Raw genomic sequence first — 25,924 nt, forward strand, 5'->3', positions numbered from 1 at the left:
ATGCATCAGGTGCATCGGGTGTGGGGGCGGTGGGGGGAGGCCTAATGACCCGGCAAGCTACCCCGCCATGCTTCCGTTAATCCTGCTGAAAATACTTCCAAGGTGGGTGTCCGCAAATGAGCCCAAACCAGCGTGAAGAATTAAGCGTCTATCACTGGAGTGGATCCCGATCAAGTACGCCATTTATCCCTTCTCACCCGCAGCACGGGTGTGACTGTGATCTTTGGTCTCATCGGAATCAATAAGAAAATACTTCCATCCATCCATTTTCTGAGCCGCTTCTCCTCACTAGGGTCGCAGGCGTGCTGGAGCCTATCCCAGCTGTCATCGGGCAGGAGGCGGGGTACACCCTGAACTGGTTGCCAGCCAATCGCAGGGCACATAGAAACAAACAACCATTCGCACTCACAGTCATGCCTACGGGCAATTTAGAGTCTCCAATTAATGAGAAAATACTTCACTTTCCCAAATTCTGCTGACTTGGTCTCCCGCTTCCTGTTTGCTTACCTGTGTGCGGTTGAAGGCCACCCGGGCAAACACGGCCTGAGAGACGCTGGCTCTTTTCAGCTCATCTCGGACCTGCTGGTAGATTTCAGAGGAGACCTCTGAGGCTGAGGAGTTGCTTCCTAGGTGGTCACCGCCGATTTTGGAGGAGCCCCGCGGGATGGGCGGGTGGTTGAGGAACTGCTGGTTGATGGCCTGCGGGTGCTGGTGGGCCAGCAGCCGGCTGACGGCTATCTGCTGGTTGATGAGGTGGGCCATGGCGAGCTGCTGGCGCACCAGCTGCGGAGAGAGTTGAGGCGAGAGCAGCCCACCTGGGCCCAGTAGGGGCTGGAGGGCCCCGGGCGGGTGGGGCGGCGGCGGCGCAGGCACCTGGCCCGTGTGGAGAGGGGGGCTGTGGTGGAGGGGGCCATGCGGCGAGGGCTGTTGCTGGGGTAGAGGAGGTTGCTGGGGAGGCTGCGACGGTGCCTGTGGATCTCCAGATCCCACCTTCAGGAGGGGGCCGCCGCCCAGGTGACCGAGCTGCGCCAGGCCGGCCAAGTGAGGAGGGGGTCTCTGGCCCAGCATGCAGAAGTCCGCCATGTTATCTCGCTCGACTGAAGAGGAGACCGGACTGTCAGTTGTTTACCCAAACATTTCCTTTGTTGTCATAAAGAAAAGATTGCTTACTTTTGATGTCAGCAGAATCTCGCCCTGACCACATCTTCTCCAAATAATCCACTGTTCAAAGAAGACAACAAACAAGAAGCAAAAGAAGGGTTTGTTTAATACATGTATGATATAAATAAATAAATGATGTAAATGTTAAAGTAAACCAATCTGCAGTAGTAGCACCATTCAAAACTAGACCTCCAATCTAATGGAAAATATCCCAAACTCTGCTCTCTCTAATGCTGTATATGTTTGTATGTTTTTGCATTTTCTGTGACTTTCAAGTATGCAGTATGTTTTATTGTTAAGTATTAATGATTCTCCTTAAGGGTGGCAATCTCAAGTCCCGTTCACACTCTGGCGCATCAAAAACATAACAGTTGAGCCGCCATTTATTTTTCTTCGCGTTCAGGCAGAACTCACCAAATTGCTGTGACCGAATTATGCCTTTACACACCGTTTGACACGTTCAAACCTCTGTCCAGTAAATTCACATGTTGTGTTGAAGCTCTATCCCACATCAGAACCTTATGTTCAGCCAGGAAAAGCCATAGAAAAAGCTAAAGATATTTATCACTGCATAGTCGATAAAATTACTTTGGGTACCACTTGATTAGTGAGCCAACATTTGGCTGTACTGCTTGGCTGAATTATATTTGTATTTATTATTATATATAATATAAAGGATATAATAATTATATTATGTTTATTATTGGGCGGCATGGTGGTCGGCTGGTTAGGACATCTGCCTCACAGTTCTGAGAACCGGGTTTCAAATCCCGGCCTCGCCTGTGTGGAGTTTGCATGTTCTCCCCGTGCGTGCGTGGGTTTTCTCCGGGTACCGCGGTTTCCTCACACATACCAAAAACATGCGTGATAGGTTGATTGAAGACTCTAACTTGCCCTTAGGTGTGAATGTGAGTGCAAATGGTTGTTTGTTTCTATGTGCCCTGCGATTGGCTGGCGACCAGTTCAGGGTGTACCCCGCCTCTCGCCCGGAGATAGCCGGGATAGGCTCCAGCAGCCCGCAACCCGCGTGAGGAGAAGCGGTACAGAAAATGGATGGGTGGATGTTTATTATTTATTATTATATTGTATTTCCTACTTTACAATAGGGCTCCCTTATTTCAGTTGTATATGGGCTCAGCTTGTCAGATTTAACTTTACCTTGCCAAATAGTAATCGTTCATATCTGTTTTCTTAAGGCTTCATAAAGTGTTTACACCTTGAATTTGAATCTCTTTATGAACCATTATTAATAGTTGCATTATTTTAAATTTATACTTGTTTTGTTTTGTGGGCTGGGGCGGTATTGAGATCCAAACCTGTGTGGATGTAGTACTGTGTAAACACGCGTACTTCTTTTTGCGCTTAAATGGCCATCAAGTATAACAAACAGGCACTTTCAGCATGACCTGTACAGTTTTATAAAGCCTGGAATGGATTCCTTACATTATTTCTAATCCCCAAAAAATAAAGTTGAATTGACCAAATTGTAGGTCAAACTAATTGTGTTCGAGTTGCAAACTTTATTTATTGTCAGTCAATGCCACATTGGGACTGTTGAGTGTACCTTTGATTTTCTTGTACTTCTTGTACCAGCGACCAAACTCTTGGCATTTGGCGGTGGAGACGTTGGCATAGTAGGAGCTGTTCACGATGGACGAGATCATACTCTGAGAGACAGAAAAGACACGGACAAAGATAATTAATAACCGGCGCGATACCAAATGTGTAGAGTCACGCAAAAAAAAAAAAGCCATGTGACACACACACAAACACAATTGAAACAGACAGTCAGTAATCACGACTGGAAGACACCCGCGGAAACTTGAGCCAGTTGAGCGCCTCGAGAGAATCTCCAGCCACACACACACACACACATATGCTTGCAATTGATCCGCTTGCTGCCATCAACGCCCCCACCAGAGCTCCATTTAAGCCCATAAATCTCCCGCAGCAGCCATTATGATGCGGTGAGAGCGCTAAACATGCAGCTGGGGAGTTAAAACACACCAGAGTTTGATTAAAATGTAGCAATAGTTATTAATCATTTTCATTTTCTAGCTTTCTAATTGTGTGTGGCGTTAAGACAGACAACTTGTCACCACTGACGTAGTTATCTTTTGTTGTTGTTTTTCTAACCTGCGACAGAGGACACTCTTTGGCCAGAGTGCTTTGATTCATTTCCTTGAGGAGCTCCTTGAGAGCGTTCCGCACGGTCGCGTGGTTCCATTGTTCACAGGGAAGGTCCTCAAGCTTGGAAAAACTACAACAACAAAAATGACAGTCAAAGGTGGGAAAAGTACTCACACTCTGTACTAAAGACGAAGTACAGATATATGCATGTGGACCGGTAACTGTGTGCACATTCAATCTGTTGTGACAGATCAAATACTTTGTCAGTCAGCGACTGCTGCTTTCAACACAAAAGTGTTCAACCTCACACCCCTGTCCCAGTGTTGCGCAATAGGCCTAAACACAAGTAGTGTCCCGCCTCGGTTCACATGCCGATACTGATTTCCAAGGCAGAAGATTTCCCCCCCCCCCCTTCTGCAGCAGAGCTGGTTATACTGAGCAGGGACACACAGAGAAAAGGCGGAAACTTTCCTGCTTTTACAGAAAGTTTAAAAAGAGCTGCTGTCTGTGCATTTTACTTTTTCTTTGTCTTTTAGCCAATATTTTGCTGACAGCTATTCAAGGATAACTGGCGTCTATGACATGACCCATTTGCATTAGGCCATTCATCATTAAAGTTAACACTAAGTATTTTATATTAACAGTGTTTAACTTATTTTTTTTTTTTTTTTTTTTTACACAGTTAAAATATTACCTGTACAGTTAATTGAGATATTCACCTCAGCCTCAAACCCCTCCTCTCCAGTGCCTTTGCTGCCTTCTTTTAACCGCAAATAAATGAACCTAGGACCATGCGCACAGCTCTGCCAACATTACGGAGACGCGCATCAACATGTCAACAAATCCTGGCTGGTATGTGCCAAGACAATACCAACAAAAACGCCTCTCATCTGTACTTTATCTGGTTTTATCTGTCCATCAGGGCCTTGGCTCCACTCTTCCTGGGAGTCTGATGACAGATAAATTCTTGTAGGCTTCACTTGATTTTTGGTAATCAATTCTTTATGTGCAATCAGCTGCAGTGACATCACTCCATGGGCTTCAGAGCCGGATTGTGACTATAAAAAATAAAATCTTCATATCAAAAAAAATATATATATATATATATGTCTGACCTTTGTAGTTGAATACGGAGAGTGACCATGTGGTAAACCTCCAGGAGCATGTCGGCCACCGTCGCCTCGGGAGCGTCCGTCAGGAAGTGGATCGGCAGAGGGTTCCACCTCCCCACCTTGATGACACCTGAACGAGGCAAGGTGCGTTTAGATTTGGATCGTAACGTGAACCAACAAGCTGCTATAAAAATGCAAATATTGTATTTCCACAAATAGTGGCCCGAGACTTTGAATTACACAAGATGTCTAATCAAATCCGGCCTCGCCTGTGTGGAGTTTGCTTGTTCTCTCCGTGTACTCTGGTTTCTTCCTACATCCCAAAAACACGCTCGGTCGGCTAATTGACCATTCTAAAATGTCCATAGGTACGACTGTGAGTGCAAATTGTTGTTTGTCTATATGTGCCCTGAGATTGGCTGGCGACCAGTTCACTGTGTACCCTGCCTCCCGGACGCAGTTAGCTGGAATAGGCTCTAGCATACCCGAGTGAGGTTAAGCGGTGTAGAAAATAGATGGATGGATTTTAAGTGAAAGTGGACTTTCATACAAAATTTTAAAAAGCTATCGTGGAGAACTGTAGAGAAACGGCTAGAACTGCAAGACTAGAGGCTCACAACATTGTTGTGCGACCACATATGTAATATCCACAGGAACCTCGTTTACAACAGGCAAGAGACTGTGAACATGCATGAGTTGGTGCTGCTGATTTGGCTAGCAACAAAGTTCTCACAAGCTGAGCGGTATCACACAGTGTCTATGAAGTGAGACCCCGTCCCACCTTTTCAGCATTTCCTTACATAAAGGCGTGGCTCCATCTCCGCTACTACTGCCAAAGGTGGAAAATCTCGTGGCAAAACATACTTTAATAATTTTACCAGTGACGTTTTTGTCAACCACGTAATTGTCCTTTGGTCGTTGAACACAAAATATGAAGACAATCCAACATTAACTTAATTTTTATGGATGCATCTTCATCATTTAGACTGCGGTCAGGTTTGACTTTTGAATGAATGAGTTGTTTCTTGTGTCTCTGGTGTTGTGACATGATGTCAATACGGACCTCTTGATTCAAACAACATGTGAATTAGGATTATAAAAATCATGCGCGTACATGAGCAAGTACATACAAAGGCATGTATAGACACATGCACATGCACGCGCGCACACACACACACACACATAGGTTGGCTGGAGCTGTAAAAACTAAACAAAGCTAATCACATTACTGTCCTCTAAATGAGATCCAGACCAGTCTGAGAGAAATCTCTTTCTCTTCCCGGACCCCTTTTGCATGCCCCTCTAATTGCCCTTGCTTCGGATTTGTCAATGCCCGTTAATCCCTCACTGGTCCTTTCACGGTGTTTATGGTCACAACATTACAGCTGCACAATCTAATGACATACACTCCAATCTAATGACATACACTCCATCGACCCTAGCTAGGATAAGCGGTATAGAAGAGGAATGGATGGACATGGCTCCAGGGGTGCTGGCAGGAATTTGGAACGCTGTGAAAAAATTGAATATACTGTTTTCTGAAACCCATGTCAGTCACGCTGTCCCCCCGTTCCCTTACGGTGCCCCTCAACGGGACCACCAAGACAACATCCGTTTGGAACACTTAATTATGGAGAGGAAAATTGTAGATTATCAAGACAAAATAAATTTTTATTTATGCCCTTTTATTTCCTGTATTGAAGTTCTGATTATTTTAGCCGTTCAAAGAAAGTCATGTACATAACCCCCGCTCCCCCCCCCCCCCCGCCCCCAAAATAAAAATCGCAAAAATGTGCTTTCGAAATTTTTTCCCAAGGAAAAAGAATCACTTTTGGACATGCGTTTTATTTGACTGCTTCTCTTTGAGCTATTTGAATAACTGTTGCTGATAAATGAAAACGTGTGCTGTTATCTGCAAATTTTGTGCATTTTTTTCATTCCATTTCCTTTGTGAAAAAGAACAAAAGTCGTGTCATTTTGTTTTTCACTGACCAGCAACTTTATAAATAGTTATGAAAATGAACTATTTTAATTTTGATAGAGTTCAATGAAAAACATATAACTCCAAATGTTTATATGTATAGAGAGAGTATATATACAGTGGGTACGGAAAGTATTCAGACCTCCTTAAATTTTTCACTCTTTGTTATTTTGCAGCCATTTGCTCAAATCATTCAAGTTCATTTTTTTCCCCTCATTAATGTACACACGGCGGCACAGTGGTCGACTGGTTAGAGCGTCTGCCTCACAGTTCTGAGGACCGGGGTTCAATCCCCGGCCTCGCCTGCGTGGAGTTTGCATGTTCTCCCCGTGCCTGCGTGGGTTTTCTCCGGGCACTCCGGTTTCCTCCCACATCCCAAAAACATGCATTAATTGGAGACGCTAATTTCCCCATAGGTGTGACTTTGAGTGCGAATGGTTGTTTGTTTGTATGTGCCCTGCGATTGGCTGGCAACCAGTTCAGGGTGTACCCCGCATCCTGCCCGATGATAGCTGGGATAGGCTCCAGCACGCCGGCGACCCTAGTGAGGAAAAGCGGCTCAGAAAATGGATGGATGGATAATGTACACACAGCACCCCGTATTGACAGAAAAAAATGGTATTGTGGAAATAGTTGCAGATTTATCAAAAAAAGAAAAACTGAAATATGACACAGCCATAAGTATTCAGAGCCTTTGCTGTGACACTCGTATATTTAACTCAGATGCTGTTCATTTCTTCTGATCATCCTTGAGATGGTTCTACACCTCCATTGGAGTCCAGCTGTGTTTGATTATACTGACTTGATTAGGAAAGCCACATACCTGTCTATGTAAGATCTTACAGCTCACAGTGCATGTCAGAGCAAATGAGAATCATGAGGTCAAAGGAACTGCCTGAAGAGATCACAGTGGCAAGGCACAGATCTGGCCTAGGTTACAAAAAAAATTCTGCTGCACTTAAGGTTCCCAAGAGCACAGTGGCCTACATAATCCTTAAAAGGAAGACGTTTAAGACGACCAGAACCCTTCCTCGAGCTGGCCATTCGGCCAAACTGAGCAATTGCGGGAGAAGAGCCTTGGTGAGAGAGGTAAAGAAGAACCCAAAGATCACTGTGGCTGAGCTCCAGAGATGCGAGAAAGTTCTAGAAAGTCAACCATCACTCCAGCCCTCCACCAGTCGGGGCTTTATGGCAGAGTGTCAGGGCAAGACACATGTAAGCCCGCACTAGTTTGCTAAAAAGAAAAAACACCCAAAGTACTCCAAGATGGTGAGAAATAAGATTCTCTGGTCTGATGAGACCAAGATAGAAATTGTTGGCCTTTTAATTCTAAGCGGTATGTGTGGAGAAAACCAGGCACTGTTCATCAACTGTCCAGTAGTGGTGGCAGCATCATGCTGTAGAGGTGCTTTTTAGCTGCAGGGACAGAGAGACTGGTTGCAATCGAAGAAAAGATGAATGCGGCCAAGTACAGGGATATCCTGGACGAAAACCTTCTCCAGAGTGCTCAGGACCTCAGACTGGGCCGAAGGTTCACCTTCCAACAAGACAATGACCCGAAGAACACAGCTAAAATAACAAAGGAGTGGCTTCAGAACAACTCCGTGATTGTTCTTGAATGGCTCAGCCAGAGCCCTGACTTAAACCCAATTGAGCATCTCTGGATTGACCTGAAAATGGCTGTCCATCAAGGTTCACCATCCAACCTGACAGAACTGGAGCGGATCATTCGCAAAAAGACTGGCTGTATTAGCTCAAAAGGGTGCTTCTACTAAATACTGAGGAAAGGGTCTGAATACTTATGGGTGTGTGATATTTCAGTTTTTCTTTTTTAATAAATCTGCAAAAATTTCAACATTTCATTTTTTTTCTGTCAATATGGGGTGCTCTGTGTACTTTAATGAGGAAAAAATTTACTTAAATGATTTTAGTAAATGGCTGCAACGTAACAAAGAGTGAAAAATTTAAGGTGGTCTGAATACGTTCCGTACCCACTGTATATGTTTTTTATTGAACCACAATAATATTTATGTACTGTATCCCTTGTCAGACATGGCATATTTCTGCAAAAGACAATGTAAACAGTGATTTAAAGCCAAAATAAGGCATTGGATCCTCGTTTGGGAAACAACACATTTGGCCAACTAAACCAATAAGGCAAAATGTAATATATGTTTATGTGTTATGACATGTCTGCGTAAAGCACTCTGGATATAAATGCCGATTTTGAAACAAAACAAATACATTTGAGATCATCTCTGACTCAATCTGTCAGTTTCACTTTGTGCGGTTGTTGTCGTCTGCACTCAGCATGCCTGATAATCGGCCGTCGGAATCAAATGCGTGAATAAGCAGACAAACACAAAAACTCACTGAGGACGTGTCCATGCAGCTTCTGGCATGCAACCGTACACACACACACACACACACACACATACACACACCCTCACACATACACACACTCTCACACACACACACATGCACGCACACCTACACACACACACATACACTTGCACACTGCCAGTGTGATGATGGCAAGTACGTTAATAATTGATTTATCATTTCTGGTCAGCAAGGAGACTGTCTGCTTGTTGTCCACATTTGAAAGCTGAAATTCTTGTTTTCTGCATTAAACATTCCAAGTGCCATCTGTGCGCCAGTATGGCTGCCCACGTGCACACTCCCGATCTTAGTGTGCCAGTGTCCCAAATCATTAGTTAAGGGCCTTTACAGTTCGGCTGGAAACTTTAAAATTCATGACTTTTTGATGCACGTAACTCAGTAAGTCCACAAATGTTTGATTAACTTGGTTAAAATGTTAATGAATAATAACTAGTTACACAAGAAAGTGTATCTGGGTAATAAATAAGGAAGTAGTAGCCACAATGGCTGTTACAATAGTGACTTGTAAAAGCGCAAGTACTGTATCAGTTAATTTAAGCTGTGCAGTTTTCACCGTATCACCAGTGTGTCTTGTCATTTAAACAATACAATACCTCTACTCACCGTAAATATACAGTAGGCTATCTCTTAAGCACACTAAGAGTACAGTATACTCACTGTAACTTTACAGTGTCTAGTATAAGCACACTGTATCAGTTCTGCATCACCGTATCACCGCACAGTGTCCACTGCAGTGTATGTTTACTTTAACAAAACAGTGTGTGATAAGCACACTGTAACAATGTGTGACGCCGCGTCAGCTTACTTAAATCGTGCAGTCCACTGTAGCGACAGTGTGTCTTCTCACTGTAACAACGCATTGTTTCTTCAACACACTAAAGTTCCAGCATGTGTGCTCACTTATCTGCACAGTGACTGTTTTGACTGTACAACTACATTGTGTGCCCACTCACTGTGCGCACTCACTTGCTTCAATCTTAAACACAACGCAATGATAGTGTGATGTCTGATCGCTATAGCAGCATTGTACAGTGTTTCAAACACACTCCAACACGACAATGTCGGAATTGTTTAGGAGTGTGTGCTTCAGAATGTATGGTTTCAAATACGCCACATGTAACTCAGTGAGTTCACAAATGTTTGATACACTTAGTTACAATATGAGTAGCCAAAAGAGTCAACAGTGCGACTCCTAAAGGAATGTCCCGCAAAGTCGAATGTCCGGCATGTTGGTGCCGCACGGACCCGTCAGACGTGGCACTGCAACAATGCTGACCACTGTTCACTGTTCACCGACGTCAAGCCCTAAAGTACACGTCTGCGCCCATCCGTGCTATAAAAGCCTTCGGCCCCTTATAATTGAAATAAACAATATCTCCCACTTAATTACCAGCCTGGGCTAATTAAAGAATGGCCGTGGTCCTCGACCGGACCTTTAAATACACCAGTGGGACGCAAGAATGCAGGACACAATTCAAACAGGCAGAAAATAGCCGGGACTCTGTGTAATTTTGGTCGTGGACCGCAGAGGGAAAAATGTATAATTTAAGCCAGAAATTATTCAGTTAACATAAATGGTTGTTTTAAAAAACAAAAAGTATTCATTAGAGAGAAGCCGGAGGGAGGCGCGTCTATTTTGTCTGCGACGCTGCATGACTATACACTCTTCTACTCACGGTCTATGGGTGCGTGTCTTCTTGATGGCATCTCTGCCTAGGTTAAATCAAGTTGACGTGTGTGTGTGTGTATGTGTGTGTGTGTGTGTTGATATGCACAGGCTGTAAGTGGCGAGCGCTGCACTCACATTGTTTTTGCATTCTGTGCGGTGTGTGACGCCCACAAGCATGAGGGCCAAGTGGGGCAATGCACCACCATTTCCAGTAGGTGGCATGTTGTTGAAAACAACAACAAACAAGTTCGAGCCTTTAAAAGTCAGGATTCGGTTGCAAAAACAATATCAATGAATAAACTTGTCTCATCATCATAATGGCAGTTCTACTTTTAAAGTAATTTACAGTGTCTTCTGACTTTGACTGTTGTCCCTACCATCTCTCCCTGTCCTTTTCCTGCCTTTTTATGCAGCAGAGCACCATAGATTCTGCCTAGCAACCAAAAGTGACTAGTAACAAGCTACATTTACTCTGTTACATTTACTTAAGTAACTTCCGGAATAAATTTTACTTTTCAGAGTAGTTTTACTTTCACATGAGAATTTTTGTACGTAAGAAATGCTACTTTTACTCCGTTAAATTAGGCTACGTTCCACTCGCTACTTTTATTTGTATCTATTACTGCTTGCACGATCTATTTATTTTGGTCCGTCAGAGAGACTGGCTTGGGCGCTGTCACATGACTCTCTTTTACCAAGGCAATGTAACCACTAGTTACGTTTGACGCCATTTCACCAATCAAAGCCAGGCAGTCGCATGATATGCACAAAGTCTCCGCGGAACCACATAGAGGCAAATTTTTCAAAGCGACTAATTTACATGAAGTATGGCAGAAACAACGCAGGAAAAAACAGCGTCCAAATTGTACCCATGGCCTCACATTCAAGTTATGTTTACATTACAGATGACAAAAAAGAACAGCTACCGTATGTCATGCGCTGTCATGTGTCTGCCTAAAAATGTCCACATTTCAGCCCACAAGAACTCAACTTGAAAAGACATTGCAGTTTCCTGTGTGATGGCTCCCTGGTGAGCCTATTGTGCTGTTTCATGATTGGAGTCAAATTGATTCAAGACAATTTCTTGTGGCTAAATTCGCTTCAAGATTTTATTTATTAAGGTTTTAGTTTAATTAGTTTAATTAACCATTTCTGTCAGGCCAATTATATACTACTCGTGCACTCACTGTAGTAGTTTCGCCACGCTGCACTATTTGCATATCTGCTGTTGACCAATACTGCCCACTCATGCCAGAGTAGCATCTTCCCCATTTGCACACTGACTGAGGAGTATCTGCAACATTTGCACAATCAACATTGTCCCAGATTATCGCCCTACTTGTCACTTTAAACTGCGTACACTCCTTGAAGTCTCTGCCCCCTTTGCACAATGGTCATTGCACTGGACTATTGCTATATTAGTCATTCAAACTGCTCTCAGTGCTAGAGGACTCTGCATCTTTTTGCACAATTGTCAATAAATAAATAATAATAATAATTGCACCGGCATTACCAGATAACTAGAAACCCTTTTTTGCTCAGTGACTGTTTTTTTCTTTTTGTCAATGTCTTTATGTCTCAAAAGTGTTCTCTGTCAATTGACTGTCTGTTGTCGTACTAGAGCGGCTCCAACTACCGGAGACAAATTCCTTGTGTGTTTTTTGGACATACTTGGCAAATAAAGATGATTCTGATTCTGAATCAGATTTTTGTTGGGCAATATCTGAAGTTGCACATTTATGTTTTATGTTTTTGTATATTTAGGGTTCATCCTCTGATTTAAAAAATCAGAAGTTACTCAGCATTTACTCAGACCTTGAGTTAGTTTTTTCCACAAATTACTCTTACTCAAGTAATTACTACTATGACTACTTTTTTCTTTTGCCTGAGTCATATTATGTTAAAGTAATAGTACTCTTACTTGACAACAGTTTTTGGCTACTCTACCCACCTCTGCTCGCAACAAGCAGAATCATCAATTATTTTCATTGCCTGCTAGCTCGAACATTTTCATTGTGAATTTTTTAAACTTAGTCTCCTATACTTGTTCTTGTCTGCGTGGTTTGCCATCGGAAGAGAAATTTGAGGAATTAAAAACGTGACACTAATGAGGACAAGCGATTTAGAAAAGGTTTCAAGGTGACGTTTATATGGGACTGTTGTAATAAAAATGAAGTTTTTGTTTTTTTTCCCCCACACAGTGTTGTTAGTAATTTCTACAGTTCACCGTGAACATTAAATGTTTTACAGGCGACCACATTTAAAAATGCATGGAAACAAAAGCTTCTGTTTTTACTACATCGTTCTGATCTTAAGGTACCGTAATTTCTCGTGTATAATGCACATCCAAGTATAATAGGCGCCCCCAAATGTGACCTCAAAATTCTGGAAAACCCTTCTACCTATGTATAATGTATTTTTACAGTGCATGATTTTGCTTCTACCCATATAATCAAAACATGAAGTATTATCTGTATTTTGTTAGTTTTTTCAAATAATTATTCTGAAGTTAAGCACTTTATTTGAACATGTAATACAACCCCAATTCCAATGAAGTTGGGACGTTGTGTTAAACATAAATAAAAGCAGATTACAAGGATTTGCAAATCATGTTCAACCTATGTTTTATTGAATTTGGAATTCTTTTCCATTATTGCTTGATGTACAGCTTCAGCTGTTCAACAGTCCGGGATCTCCGTTGTCGGATTTTATGCTTCATAATGCGACACACATTTTCAATGGGAGACAGGTCTGGACTGCAGGCGGGCCAGTCTAGTACCCGGACTCTTTTACTACAAAGCCACGCTGTTGTAACACTTGCCGAATGTGGTTTGGCATTGTCTTGCTGAAATAAGCAGGGGCGTCCATGAAAAAGATGTTGCTTGGATGGCAGCATATGTTTCTCCAAAACCTGTATGTACCTTTCAGCATTAATGGTGCCTTCACAGATGTGTAAGTTACCCATGCCGTTGGCACTAACACAGCCGCATACCATCACAGATGCTGGCTTTTGAACTTTGCGTCCATAACAGTCCGGATGGTTCTGTTCCTCTTTGGCCCGGAGGACACGACATCCACAATTTCCAAAAACAATTTGAAATGTGGACTCGCCGGACCACAGAACACTCTTCCACTTTCATCAGTCCATCTTAGATGAGCTCGGGCCCATAGAAGCTGGCGGCATTTCTCGGTGTTGTTGATAAATGGCTTTTGCTTTGCATAGTAGAGTTTTAATTTGCACTTGCGGCTGTAGCGCCGAACACTATTTACTGACATTGGTTTTCTGAAGTGTTCCTGAGCCCATGTGGCGATATCCTTTACACATTGATGTCGGTTTTGATGCAGTGCCGCCTGAGGGATCGAAGGTCACGGGCATTCAATGTTGGTTTTCGGCCTTGCCACTTACATGCAGTGATTTCTCCAGATTCTCTGCACCTTGATGATGAAATCCCTAAATTCCTTGCAATTGTACTTTGAGGAACATTGTCCTTAAACTATTTTCTCACGCACTTGTTCACAAAGAGGTGAACCTCGCCCCATCTTTGCTTGTGAGTGACTGGGCAATTCAGGGAAGCTCCTTTTATACCCAATTGTGGCACCCACCTGTTCACAATTAGCCTGTTCACCTGTGGGATGTTCCAAACATGTGTTTGATGAGCATTCCTCAACTTTCTCAGTCTTTTTTGCCACCTGTCCCAGCTTTTTTGGGATGTGTTGTAGCCATAAAATTCTAAGTTAATGATTATTTGCTAAAAACAATAACGTTTATCAGTTTCAACATTACATATCTTGTCTTTGTCGTGTAGTCAATTAAATATAGGTTGAAAATGATTTGCAAATCATTGTATTCTGTTTTTATTTATGTTTAACACAATGTCCCAACTTTATTGGAATTGGGGTTGTACTTTCTTTTTATTTACTGACTCTTATTTTGAAATTCACAGCCCTACTTTTATTTAGGGAATGAGGAAAACACACAGTTGTGCTCATGTGTTTGATTACCCAGGCAGAACACATTTAGTTTTATTTTAATGGGATTCAAATTAAACTGTCAAGCATTTCAGAAATGCATTATCATTAAACAAAACATAACCATAAAGAAATTAATGATGATTTTGTTCAGTCATCAGTCAGATTTTAAAAAAACAACAACAATATTTCACAAATTCTGCCAGGGTATGTAAACTTATGTGCACAACTGTACATATTATGCAGTCATACGTAACCCTCTCATATTGGAATGCAAGTGTAGGCTACACCTTTTTCATAGCTTCGAGGTGGCGCTGGCATATTAGAATGAAAGTGTACACCTTCCTCATAACCTCTAGGTGGCAGTGGCATATTGAAATGAATGTGTACCACTTTTTCATAACCGCTAGATCGCGGCATACATTTATAAAATAGGGACATTTTGTTTCATTTCCCCCTATACCGATTCATAATGTGCACCATTGATTTTTGAAATTTTTTTGGGGGGTGGGCATCATTCTTGAGAAATTGCAGTACCTTTAATCTAAAACTGGTTAGCAACAAGTAAGCTAAATCCAGTGCGTGTTCGTGTTCACAAAGCTTTTAAAGTATTCACCAGGTGAGCTACAGGACCGATAAGGAGCGCTGGCCTTGAGGCCTTCAAAGAGGATTTATCTGAACCAGTATGTTTCCGAGTAAGGAAGAAAACGACAAACTTGATCACATTAGAAGCGGCGTGCACATGTGTATTTACGCATCCGCTAAATTGAACCGGACCAGCAGCCGATGACACATGCAAACAGTTTGGTCGAGATTTCTAACAGATGAAAAATGTCTTGACAATAACTGTGTCGCTTGTTGTTTTACTTCATTGCAGTGTTGTGCATGTTGTGCATTCAGAAAGACAGGCGTGAGTGCCACTATCCTTTTTGCAGGTGACTTCCAAATGTGAAACAGTTCACGGCTTTGCTTTTGTTCTTCATATGCATTCTCCTGCATACTTAACACACAAACACACACACACACAAGCGCACACACACACACATTCCCATCCGACATTTTATTGTTGATTCTTTGGGAACTATTTTCATAAACGGCACAAATCCAGTGCTGCAGGCAGCTCAACTGTGTACCAGGAGCGGGTTAGACAGGTGTTGGTAATTTCGTAGACCAGTGCAACCTGGCGGATCTGAGACTGGGGAGGTTGCGCCACTGTGCGAATGTTTGACTTTTTTTGCCGTCAATCACAGTGGTTCCTCTCATTCCCTTTAAATGTGGTGCAATGACATCTCTTTGTGGAAGAGGACGCTGCGGCAACACGTGAGTGGAGCATCACCGCTCTTAGCCAGTGTGGCAACAGACAACATGAGCTGGTATCCTTGTTAAATACAGAATGAGCCTGTGATAACCACTGGCGACTTAAATTCTGTATGTCTGCAGACCTCAGTACCTGTCTGCCTTCGCCCCGGTCAGATTCACCAAAATGGCGTTAGACCTGTTGTAGATAGGCAGGTAGATGTGGTCTGCGCAAGCCTCAGGTTAGACTGACTTCCTGCCAACAAATTGTCAATCCGCCTCTCCAAGGACACACCATCGCTGCCCAGCTTGGCGCAGACCGGTCTGCCAAATTGGCAAATGTGCAACGAGCCTTGTGCTTGAACGGAAATCGGAATCCACCAACATTTGCGCCCCGCCGCAGATGCGCTGTCTACATAAATACTGCAAACTGCAACTATCGATATGTCTGCCTGAAACACACGAGCAGTACAGTATCTGCTGACAATTCTCTTGTCTGGCATAAACTCTCTAACAGTTCACTGTCTGCCTTAAACACATTCTAACAGTTCAGTATCTCTGTCTAAACTGTAATTCGATATGAGTAACAGTATATCGTGCATGCTCACTGCTTTTGTGTGCTTTCTGTGAAAACAGTATCTGCTGTAAGCACACTACATCAATAGAGTATGTTGTAAGAACACTGTCTTAAACATAGCAGCACAATGCCAGGTGTAAACATAATCACAGAATGTATCAGCTCTATTTAATGGTACACTGTCCACAGTAACAGCAATAACACTGTATATTGTATACTCACTGTAACAATACAGTACAGTGTCTTAGTGAAACAGTTCAGAGTGTGCTCGCTGTGACAGTAGCGTCTTCTGTAAACACTTACAGTACAGTGTGTGTACTTACTGGAACAATACAGTGTCAACTGTAAACACTATTAAAATAGTGTCTGCTCGCTGTTGCAATGCTGTGTACGTTCTAAAGACCACAGTGCTATCCTGTGCTCAATGTAATACAGCGTTTCCCCAGCATATTGGAGGTCATCGTTTGTGACCCCGCTCTATGGCAGATTTTTAAGCAATTGTTTTTTCATGGGTTTGTACTGTAAGTGTGCTTTAATAAATTTAAACGTGTTTAATGTGTGTAGGTGGGGTAAAGCTAAATGTAAATACATCTCTATATTGTAGATTTTACTATGAAATGATAAACGGAGGTACTGATGTCGTGCATACTGACTGTTACTGTACAGGTTTTGATCTTTTCATCCCAAAAATGACTCCCATCTGCTTCTATGAAATGTGTTTAAGCCAAAACACTTAATTGGCAACAATGCGCAATGACAAAGCAAGCAGAGTGAAGCGCTTTCAAGAACAATTGTGGATTTCAGTCGGAAAAAAAAGGGGTTTCTAGATCATAGGTGTCGATCTCAAGGCCCGAGGCCAGATGCGGCCCGCCACATCTTTTTATGTGGCCCGTGAAAGCAAATCATGCCCGTCAACTTCCGTGACGTTTGCTAAAATCTGTACCCAAATTCCAAAATAATGTTGAGTTATTGCATTTTTCTGTTACCAAACCCTTCTTCTACAGTAACTGAAACAATACTTGAACAAACTATTATCCTTGTCTACTGATTTCAAAACTAGTTATCCCTCAATTTGTTGTGTAATGGTAATATTATGATTTGGTGATTGAACATTTATATGGTTTCGCTGTTCTAACGGCGCTCTGAGGGTAATCATAACTACAATGTGGCCCGAGACAAAAATTAGTTTGACACTCCTGTATCTAGATCTTTGTTTGACAACCACATCCAACTGCTGCTCATCCAGACTTCACTCACAATTCCCTTCATATATCGAAAGTAATATAATAGGTGGATGAGCCTGACCGTGGGCTTGTGCGGCCGAGCTGTGCGAGTAGCCGAGGGCCAACAGCGCCGTCTCCACCAGCTGGGAGAAGAGAATGTCCTTGCGCACCAGAACGAACTCCGCGTGCTCCTCCCTTCCGTCACATCCGTCGGCCTGGATCCCTCCATCCGTCTGCTCCACCACACAGAAGACGGGAATCATCAGACCTAGCAGAGGAATAGGGGAAAAAAAGAAATATAAGACTTTTATTGTCTGTTATTATGACATAAGATGCAAACGAGAGGCAAAGTTGGAATAGCTACTGTATTACATTAATGCAACATGGTATAATGCAGTGTGCAATGGAAATAGAAATTTGGTAAGGAGGAAGAGAAAGACTAATGTCAACCGGAAGTGGACGTCAAGGTTGCATAAAAGACAACAGAGGTTGCATTGCAAAATATCCAATGTTTGTTGGATTTCAGGACCAAATTCTGAAATGGCGTGAATTATTTCTGGCAAAATTCTGGAATTTGGGGGGATTTGTGACGAAGAAAAATGCATATGGGTGGATAAATCTAACTTGGACTCTGATTTTTGGAATGTAGCCTAAAACCTTATACTGTGCAGTTCACTGATGTGGTACAGCTCAGACAGCTAGACAGCGTGCAATATGCCAATTTGAGAAAACAAACATAACCCTGTCAAGTAGAAAATAAAGGTCTCTGTCAGCCAATCAGTGGACAGTAGTGTGTCTATCCCGCCCTCCATAAGCATCCCACTGCATCCTGCTATCACACAATGAAAAGGTGCACCGTTTGGAATCATTTCAAATGGGAATACAATAAAATACAGTTGAAAGCAGAAGTTTGCATACACTATTAAAAATACACTTTTTTTCTCACCGTCTGACATGAAATCAGACTAAACCTTTCCTGTTTTAGGTCCAAAAAAAGTATCTCTTTTTGCTAAATGCCAAAATAATGACAAAATGATTGTTTTAATTACATTTTTATAGTCAGAGGTTTACATACATTTCATTCGTATTTGGTACCCATCCATCCATCCATTATCTGAGCCGCTTATCCTCACAAGGGTCGCGGGCGTGCTGGAGCCTATCCCAGCTATCATCGGGCAGGAGGCGGGGTACACCCTGAACTGGTTGCCAGCCAATCGCAGGGCACATACAAACAAACAACCATCCGTACTCACATTCACACCTACGGGCGATTTAGAGTCTTCAATCAACCTAGCACGCTTGTTTTTGGAGAGTGCCCGGAGAAAACCCACGCAGGCCCGCGGAGAACATGCAAACTGCACACAGGCGGGGCCGGGGATTGAACCCCGGTCCTCAGAACTGCGAGGCAGACGCTCTATCCAGACGTCCACCGTGCCACCAGTGTTTGGTACCTTTAAACTGTATGACTTGGGTCAAACATTTTGGATATCCTTCCATGAGCTTCTCACAGTAGTTGGCAGGAATTTTGGCCCATTTCTCATGATGGAACTGGTGTAACTGAGACAAGTTTGTAGGCCACAAGGATTGAGATCAGGGCGCCGCGATGGCCACTCCAAAACATTGACTTTGTTATCCTTAAGCCACTTGGTGACTAATTTGGCAGTATGCTTTGGGCCATTGTCCATTTGGAAGACCCATTTGTGCCCAAACTATAACTTCCAAGTTGATGTCTTGAGACGTTGCTTCAGTTTCATTAATCTATCACTATATCAGTCATGATGCCATCTATTTTGTGAAGTGCACCAGTTTCCCCTGCAAAACAACCCCACATGGTGCTGCTACCTCTGTATTTTAAAGTTGGGATGTTGTTCTCAGGCTTTTAAGCTTCCCCCTTGTTCCTCCAAATGTAACGATGCACATCATGGTCAAACAGTTCAGTTTTAGTTTCGTCAGACCACATCACCGAAAATAATTTTTATTTTTTTTAATTGTTCCTGTTGTGCATTTGCAAACTGTAATCTGTCTTTTTGATGTTTTTTTTGGTTTTTTTGGAGTAATGGCTTCTTCCTGGCAGAGTAGCCTTTCAGCCCATGTCAGTACAGTGCTCGTTTCACTGTGGATAATGACACACTCTTACCATCTTTACCCAGCATAGTCACAAGGTCTTTTGGTTTTGTTCGTGGTTTGATATGCACATTTCGTACCAAAAGACATTCATCTCTGGGACACAGAACCCGTCTCATTCTTGATGGCTGGACATTCCCATGGTGTTTATACTTGCGTATAATTTGAACAGATGAACGGGCCGCCTTCAGGTATCTGGAAATTGCACCCAAGGATGGACCAGACTTGTGCACGTCCACAATTCTCTTCCTGATATCTTGGCCAATTTCTTTTGACTTTCCCAGGATTTCACACACAGAAGCCGTGTGTTTCTGGTTTGTCTTGTTCAAATACTTCCAAAGGTGTGTCTCCAATTCACTCACATGTTGTCAATAAACCTATCAGAAGCTTCCAAAGAAATTACATCATCATCTGACTTTTTCCAAATTGTTTACAGGCATAGCAATCTTTCTGTATGTAAACTTCTGACTTTGAAAAAAGTAAGAGAAAAATTGCCTAAAAGAATCCTTCTCTCATTATTCTGGCATTTAGTAACTAGAAATCATTTGAAATCGTGTGTCCTTTTATTTATCCGATTTGAACTGTACGTAGCAAAACTGAAATGGTTTACTAAGAAAAACAACTTGTACCTTTCTCCTTCCGTAAATGTCTTTCAGAATGTCTGCACTGATTAACTTGTATTTCTATACGTGCAACCCTTTTGTTGCGGCGCCACCTGTCAACTGGCACTGGATGCAAGCTGTGTGTGTGGCTATGATGGACTTGAGAGCATTAGGCAGCGTCCCAGCACTAATAATGCACCGTAGCATTAGCACTTCAGCTCCATCCACCTCATTGTTTTAATCAGTCAATTCCTATATTTCTATTCCCCCCCCCACCCCCCAACCCCCATTAATCACTCTACTTGCGGGCCCTCCAGGCGCTCATGGAGTGAATTACACACCGGAGCGCCGTGCCAATTGGAGTAAGTGAATTTTTCCCCAACAGGGAAATATAACTGTCAACACTCTCCCTCTCTCTCTCTCTCTCTCTCTGTCTTTCTCTCTCTCTCTCTCTTTCTCTCTCTCTCTTTCTCTCTCCCTCTGTCTCGCTGCCTCTCTCTTTCGGTTCTTGCCATGCTATGCCTTGCTCGCCACTGGATGCTCTGGTTTGGATGATGCGATTTGGCCTCAAACCTCTAATCCCTCTAATATGTATGAGGGGGGTTTAAAATAAGACGTGTTTGTTCGTGTGTGTATGGGTGTGTGTGTGTGTGTCCTTGTGGCGGCTGCGTGGTTTTGGCCGAGACACATTGAGTTTCCTGTCTTCAAGGAAAACACTGTCATTATTCCAACAATGGGGAACCCCTTCCTCCTTCCTTCCTCCTTTCTCATCCCCTTTTTCCTCTTCTTCGTCATCCCATCTCAGCTTTGCCTTGCTTTGATAACCTCTTCAACTCGTGCTTCAAACTACTCTGTCGCCGCAAAACCGCTCAATTTTAGATTTGTCATTCCAGCAAAAGAAACCGAGGAATCTTATATGATAAATATTGGGGAGGAGCGCCCAAATCTATAAATGTCCTTCTAATTTTAGCGTGAGTCAAAGGGAAAATGACTCTTTGGGATTAAACTTGGGGCAAACATATGGCAGCAGCATGCACACATGCATAGCATAAATAAGAACAACTCTCCTGTCGTGAACGCTGGATCGATAATCCACATCGGTCTGCGTAAATCTTGTTTATATGCTGCAAGCACCTTTATTTACGGAGCCCCTTTGTCCTCGCCTTGTACTGTTAAAGTGACATTGCCTCACTGCATTCTTAACAGAGAAGCTCAAGTTCAAAGGTCAAATACAGTTCACAGTACAGTGTAACCTCGAAGGTAGGAACACAATTCATCAGATTTGAAGAAAATCTAAGACCAAAGGAAATAATGGAAATAGAAATAATCTGTCAAACTGGCAGCGTCATAAAACCTTTATTGACTACGTAGTGAGGTGCGCTTGTGACTTGTTTGCATGATGGTAGTTTAAATTCTGAGGTTTTAGCACAATTTAAGAGAGGCAGAATGTTCTGAAAAATGTCGGGATTCAGAATTTTATGACTTAAGAGGTATTTGACTTGAGGTTCCACTGTACAATAGTTTGGAAAGGTAAATCCTTAAATATTGTGTGATTTTGAAAATAAAACAAAGAAAAATCGAAACCCTGTTAAACTGAGCTCTTGTGAAGTTTCGCAAGCCAGAAGTTAGTGCCAATTTAGAGACGTATTTTCTCCCCAAATTACATCCATATTTTTAGTTTTATGACCTTGCTGGCATTCAACTTTAATGGGGTGTGTAGCTGAGAGAAAAAAGGAAAAGCAAAAGTTAATCCCTGAATGTTCTCTCATGAATCTCATAGGTGGCATGTTCTCAGGATTCCAAATTGTAAGACCTTGGCATGACCTTGACCATCTAATTTCCAGTTTCCACTGTACAAAAATTTTGACAGATTAATCCTGATGTGACTTTTGTGTGTAGGTGGGATGGCATAACTAGCAAGAAATTGTATCCGATCAATAGCCAACGAATGGAACAGAAATGAAAGTCTGTCTTCAGGCACCCTAAAAATAATCAGCACATTCCCTTTGCCCACCACGTCACTTACCTCCAAGGGGTCTGAGTGGCCCCCCATTTTGCCGTAGGCGGGGCCCCGTAGGGCTGCCATTGAGCTCCATGCGGCCCTTCTTCCCTGGCGGCGGCAGGCTACCGAGGTCCGGGCTGCCCCCTCTCCGCTCGGGACTGTCCTGTGCGACGGGACTCTCCCCTCCTCTCTCCATCCTCTTCCAGACCCCCAGTGGAGCTCCAGCCAGAGAGAAAGAGGCTAGGGACAAACAGAAAGTAGCATAATATGTCATATTGCAATGTATCCTTTTCTGTTATCATACAGTATCGATACAAAGCAACATATATCGCTATTATGGCTGTCTGATGTCAAGTACTTTATGGATTTTTACGCTTGTATTGATGAAATGTTTTCTTCAGTTGTATCGATGTTGTGATGTATCGTAGATTCTGATTCTGAAGATGATTCTGATTCTGATGGTTTTCTTCCGATATGTCTATTGTTGCGCAATCGCCGTAAAGAGGTGTGATTTGTATCGTTGGGGAAATATCACAACATCGTATTGTGAGCTATGCTGCAATTCCCAAACCTAATAGATATTGATAAACATGCTGCATATAGTGTTTTATGGCTGTCTGACAAATGTTCACTGTGTACGTATATCAATGAATGTTGAAAACATGTATACGTTGAGGGATTTGTGTCCTAATTACGGAACTTTATTTTCAGTTTTCTTCCAATATATCAATTATCACAGTCATGTCCAGTTGAAAATTTGACTTTTTTCAAATTGTATATTTTCTTAGCAATTGTATCGGTCACTGAAAAATTCAAAAACCCTGTCAAGAGTCATGGGTTATCTTAACTTTATTTGTCACCATTTTTTCTTATCGTCAAACTTTGCGTCATTATCTTGTTATTATATGATTGGCTACAATATTTTTACAGTTAAGAGTTTGAGCAACACCTTTTTTTTTTTTTTTTTTTTTTTTGTCGGACCGCAAATGTGTTTCCATTTCATATTAAAACACCATTAGGATAGGGCTAAGATTCAATATTTTTACACTCTTTGGTTTTGTGTATATAGTCATAGAAACGTAAGAAATGAGGCAGAGACTTAACAGAAAAGCAGTAGAAGTAAACAGTTGAGTGTGTGTGCGCGTGCGGTTGCGTGTCTAATAAGGGCTAATGCATTAGATGCTGCGCCATGGGCCAGGCGCAGGTTGCTTAGGGCCAAATGGACGTCTTTTATTTACACTGGTGGGCCCTGGACAATATCTGCTGGCATGTGTGGCTGAGGAGAAGAGGCAAGTGAGATAAGAATCCATGAGCAGCGAAAGAACGAGAGAGAGAGAGCGGGATAGTATTTGTCAATTACGGGGTGAAAATGGAGATTTGAGAGGGTGACAACACAGCGGGTTCTGTGCTGACAGACTTTTGCCATCGATTTCTCATGCTTATTGTTTGAACTGACTCTCATGAACATTTGATTAGAAAGTGCTCCACTCACACTTTTTGTCTATCTGCACTTTTTCATGCACCAGCTGTCTAAACCCTGCATGGACAATTGCCTCAGTCAATTTTAATCAGCCAATTTGTTTCATTAAAAAAAAAAAATCAATTTATAAGTATATTTTATGTATGGTAATATTCATTAAAAATAATGTATTTCTTATCCAATAAAAATAGATTTAGTCTGATTTAACACAAATATAAAAATGTTTATACCAATTTTTAAATGATGTGTATGTACGCTTTGTCCAAAACTGTCGAAATAGTTAACTGTTAATTAGCTGAGCTTGTACAGGGAATTGTAAATGTATCCGAAAAAAATATGGCTTTGCTCATCCATAATTATAACCAGTGTACTTAATAGCATCCATCCATTGATCTTCACATCTTTTATTACAAGTTATTGAACTGGTGTTTCGTTGTTTGCAAGGTGGGCTAACTGCCCTAAGCTAACAGCTAACATCATCAATCCCCACAGTGAGCTTTGGCATTCAGGCTAGCTGTGAATGCTATTGTAATCTGATGAAACAAAATCTAATATATCTAAAGTTAATATTAACATGTTGTTAATGTAAATGTTCACATTATTTCATTGATTTTTACGTCCGGAAGATTGGCGAGCTCGCTAGCAAGCTAACCACATTGTTCACAAGAACGACCAAACTCAGTAAAATCAAATAACTACTGTATTAAAACTAAATAAACGTGTTTTTTGTTTTTTAATCACACTGTTCTGTATTACTCACAACGTGGTTATTGCTGATGCATTTACAATTCAGTGTAAAAGCTCAGCTAATTAATATAACTGCACATGCTTTAATAGCATTTGTATTTGTGGCTATTTTTTGACATTTTGGGGCAAAACTTACACAGAATTTGTAACTGTATTACACTGCTTATTTGCTGTCCTCAAAATAGGAGAGATGGCGTTATTCAAGCCAAAAATAACATAACGTGAGGAATGAGGTCGTTTTTAATACTTTTGAGTTCATTCGAGATCCTTTCAACCCATTAATAAAATTTTAACAGAAGCAAATGAACGCTGAAAATAAGAATACTACCTTTCACTTTGTTGACATTCTGCAAGTGACGTATAAAAATAGGTCAAACGGTGGACTTGCACTATAAAATGAGACTCTGCAACTATTGCCAAACTTCTTAATTATAGGTTATGATGTCATCAAGAACGAGAATTGATTCCCCCAGCCAGGGTTGTCACGGACTTCAATTAATGAACAGAACAAAAAAGTAATAACTCGGAGATTGTATCTATGTTGTCTATAACGGGCCCTGACCTGTCGCAGAATCTTGAGGATGCATGTCGAGAGCGAGCTAGTTGTTGCCGCCATCTCGCCATCTAACCTGTGCACAACATCATCATCATCACCATCACCATCACCGTCGTCGTCTAGCATCGTGGTCTCTAATCTCCCAGCAATTACATCACCAAACTACCAGCGCTTGTTTGTTTGCCGGCGCACGAGTTTTAGTGATGTTATGACAACAGGTGCCATTCACAAACAAGCAAGATGGCCGCAGCGCAGCCCCTACCCCAAATAATGAGCTTTAGATTTCATTAACTGCATTCCGGAAAACTTCGGAAGTCCTACATTTTGACTCACAGTCGCCCGAAGCCGAAGTTCCTACGCGTCAGTTATTCGGTAAAATTGTGAGTGAGGTGTCAAACTCAAGGCCCGCGGGCCAGATTCGGCACTCCCCGTCCACCAAATGCAGTTATGTAATATGATGGGGCAATTATTATATTCCTCCACAGACCATATTAGGTAAGGGACAATATAGGTAACAGATGATGATGAAAACACGTTTGACACCCTTGTTCTAATGCTGCACCGATCTGGCTAAAAGTGAAAAACAGGATTTTTTTTTTTTTTAATTTTAACATTGCAACGCGACACGGTAAATGACGGGTTAGAGCGTCTGCCTCACAGTTCTGAGGACCGGGGTTTAATCCCCGGCCCCGCCTGTATGGAGTTTGCATGTTCTCTCCGTCCCCGCGTGGGTTTTCTCCGGGCACTCCGGTTTCCTCCCACATCCCCAAAACATGCATGCTAGGCTAATTGAAGACTCTAAATTGCCCGTAGGTGCGAATGTGAGTGCAAAGTTGTTCAGTGGCAGTATAGTTATGTGCGTGGTGTGCTGTGTTGGTCATGTGTACTACAC

General features: G+C 42.2%; 1 protein-coding gene across 3 annotated transcripts in view; it reads right to left on the reverse strand.

Moving 5' to 3' along the window:
• satb2 (SATB homeobox 2) overlaps positions 1–25,924 on the reverse strand; it is a 58,886-nt gene that overhangs the window by 21,977 nt on the left and 10,985 nt on the right. For all 3 annotated transcript variants that reach the window (XM_061792015.1, XM_061792014.1, XM_061792013.1), the window contains 7 exons: positions 22,274–22,489; positions 17,604–17,789; positions 4,407–4,533; positions 3,298–3,421; positions 2,726–2,828; positions 1,171–1,221; positions 508–1,097 (listed from right to left, as the gene is read on the reverse strand). In XM_061792015.1, coding sequence (XP_061647999.1) covers positions 508–1,097; positions 1,171–1,221; positions 2,726–2,828; positions 3,298–3,421; positions 4,407–4,533; positions 17,604–17,789; positions 22,274–22,445 — 1,353 coding nt within the window. In that variant the 5' untranslated portion in view covers positions 22,446–22,489. Of the gene's footprint in view, positions 1–507; positions 1,098–1,170; positions 1,222–2,725; positions 2,829–3,297; positions 3,422–4,406; positions 4,534–17,603; positions 17,790–22,273; positions 22,490–25,924 lie in introns of those variants that run through there.

Source organism: Phyllopteryx taeniolatus, chromosome 12 (assembly GCF_024500385.1).
Source record: "Phyllopteryx taeniolatus isolate TA_2022b chromosome 12, UOR_Ptae_1.2, whole genome shotgun sequence".
Taxonomy (NCBI): domain Eukaryota; kingdom Metazoa; phylum Chordata; class Actinopteri; order Syngnathiformes; family Syngnathidae; genus Phyllopteryx; species Phyllopteryx taeniolatus.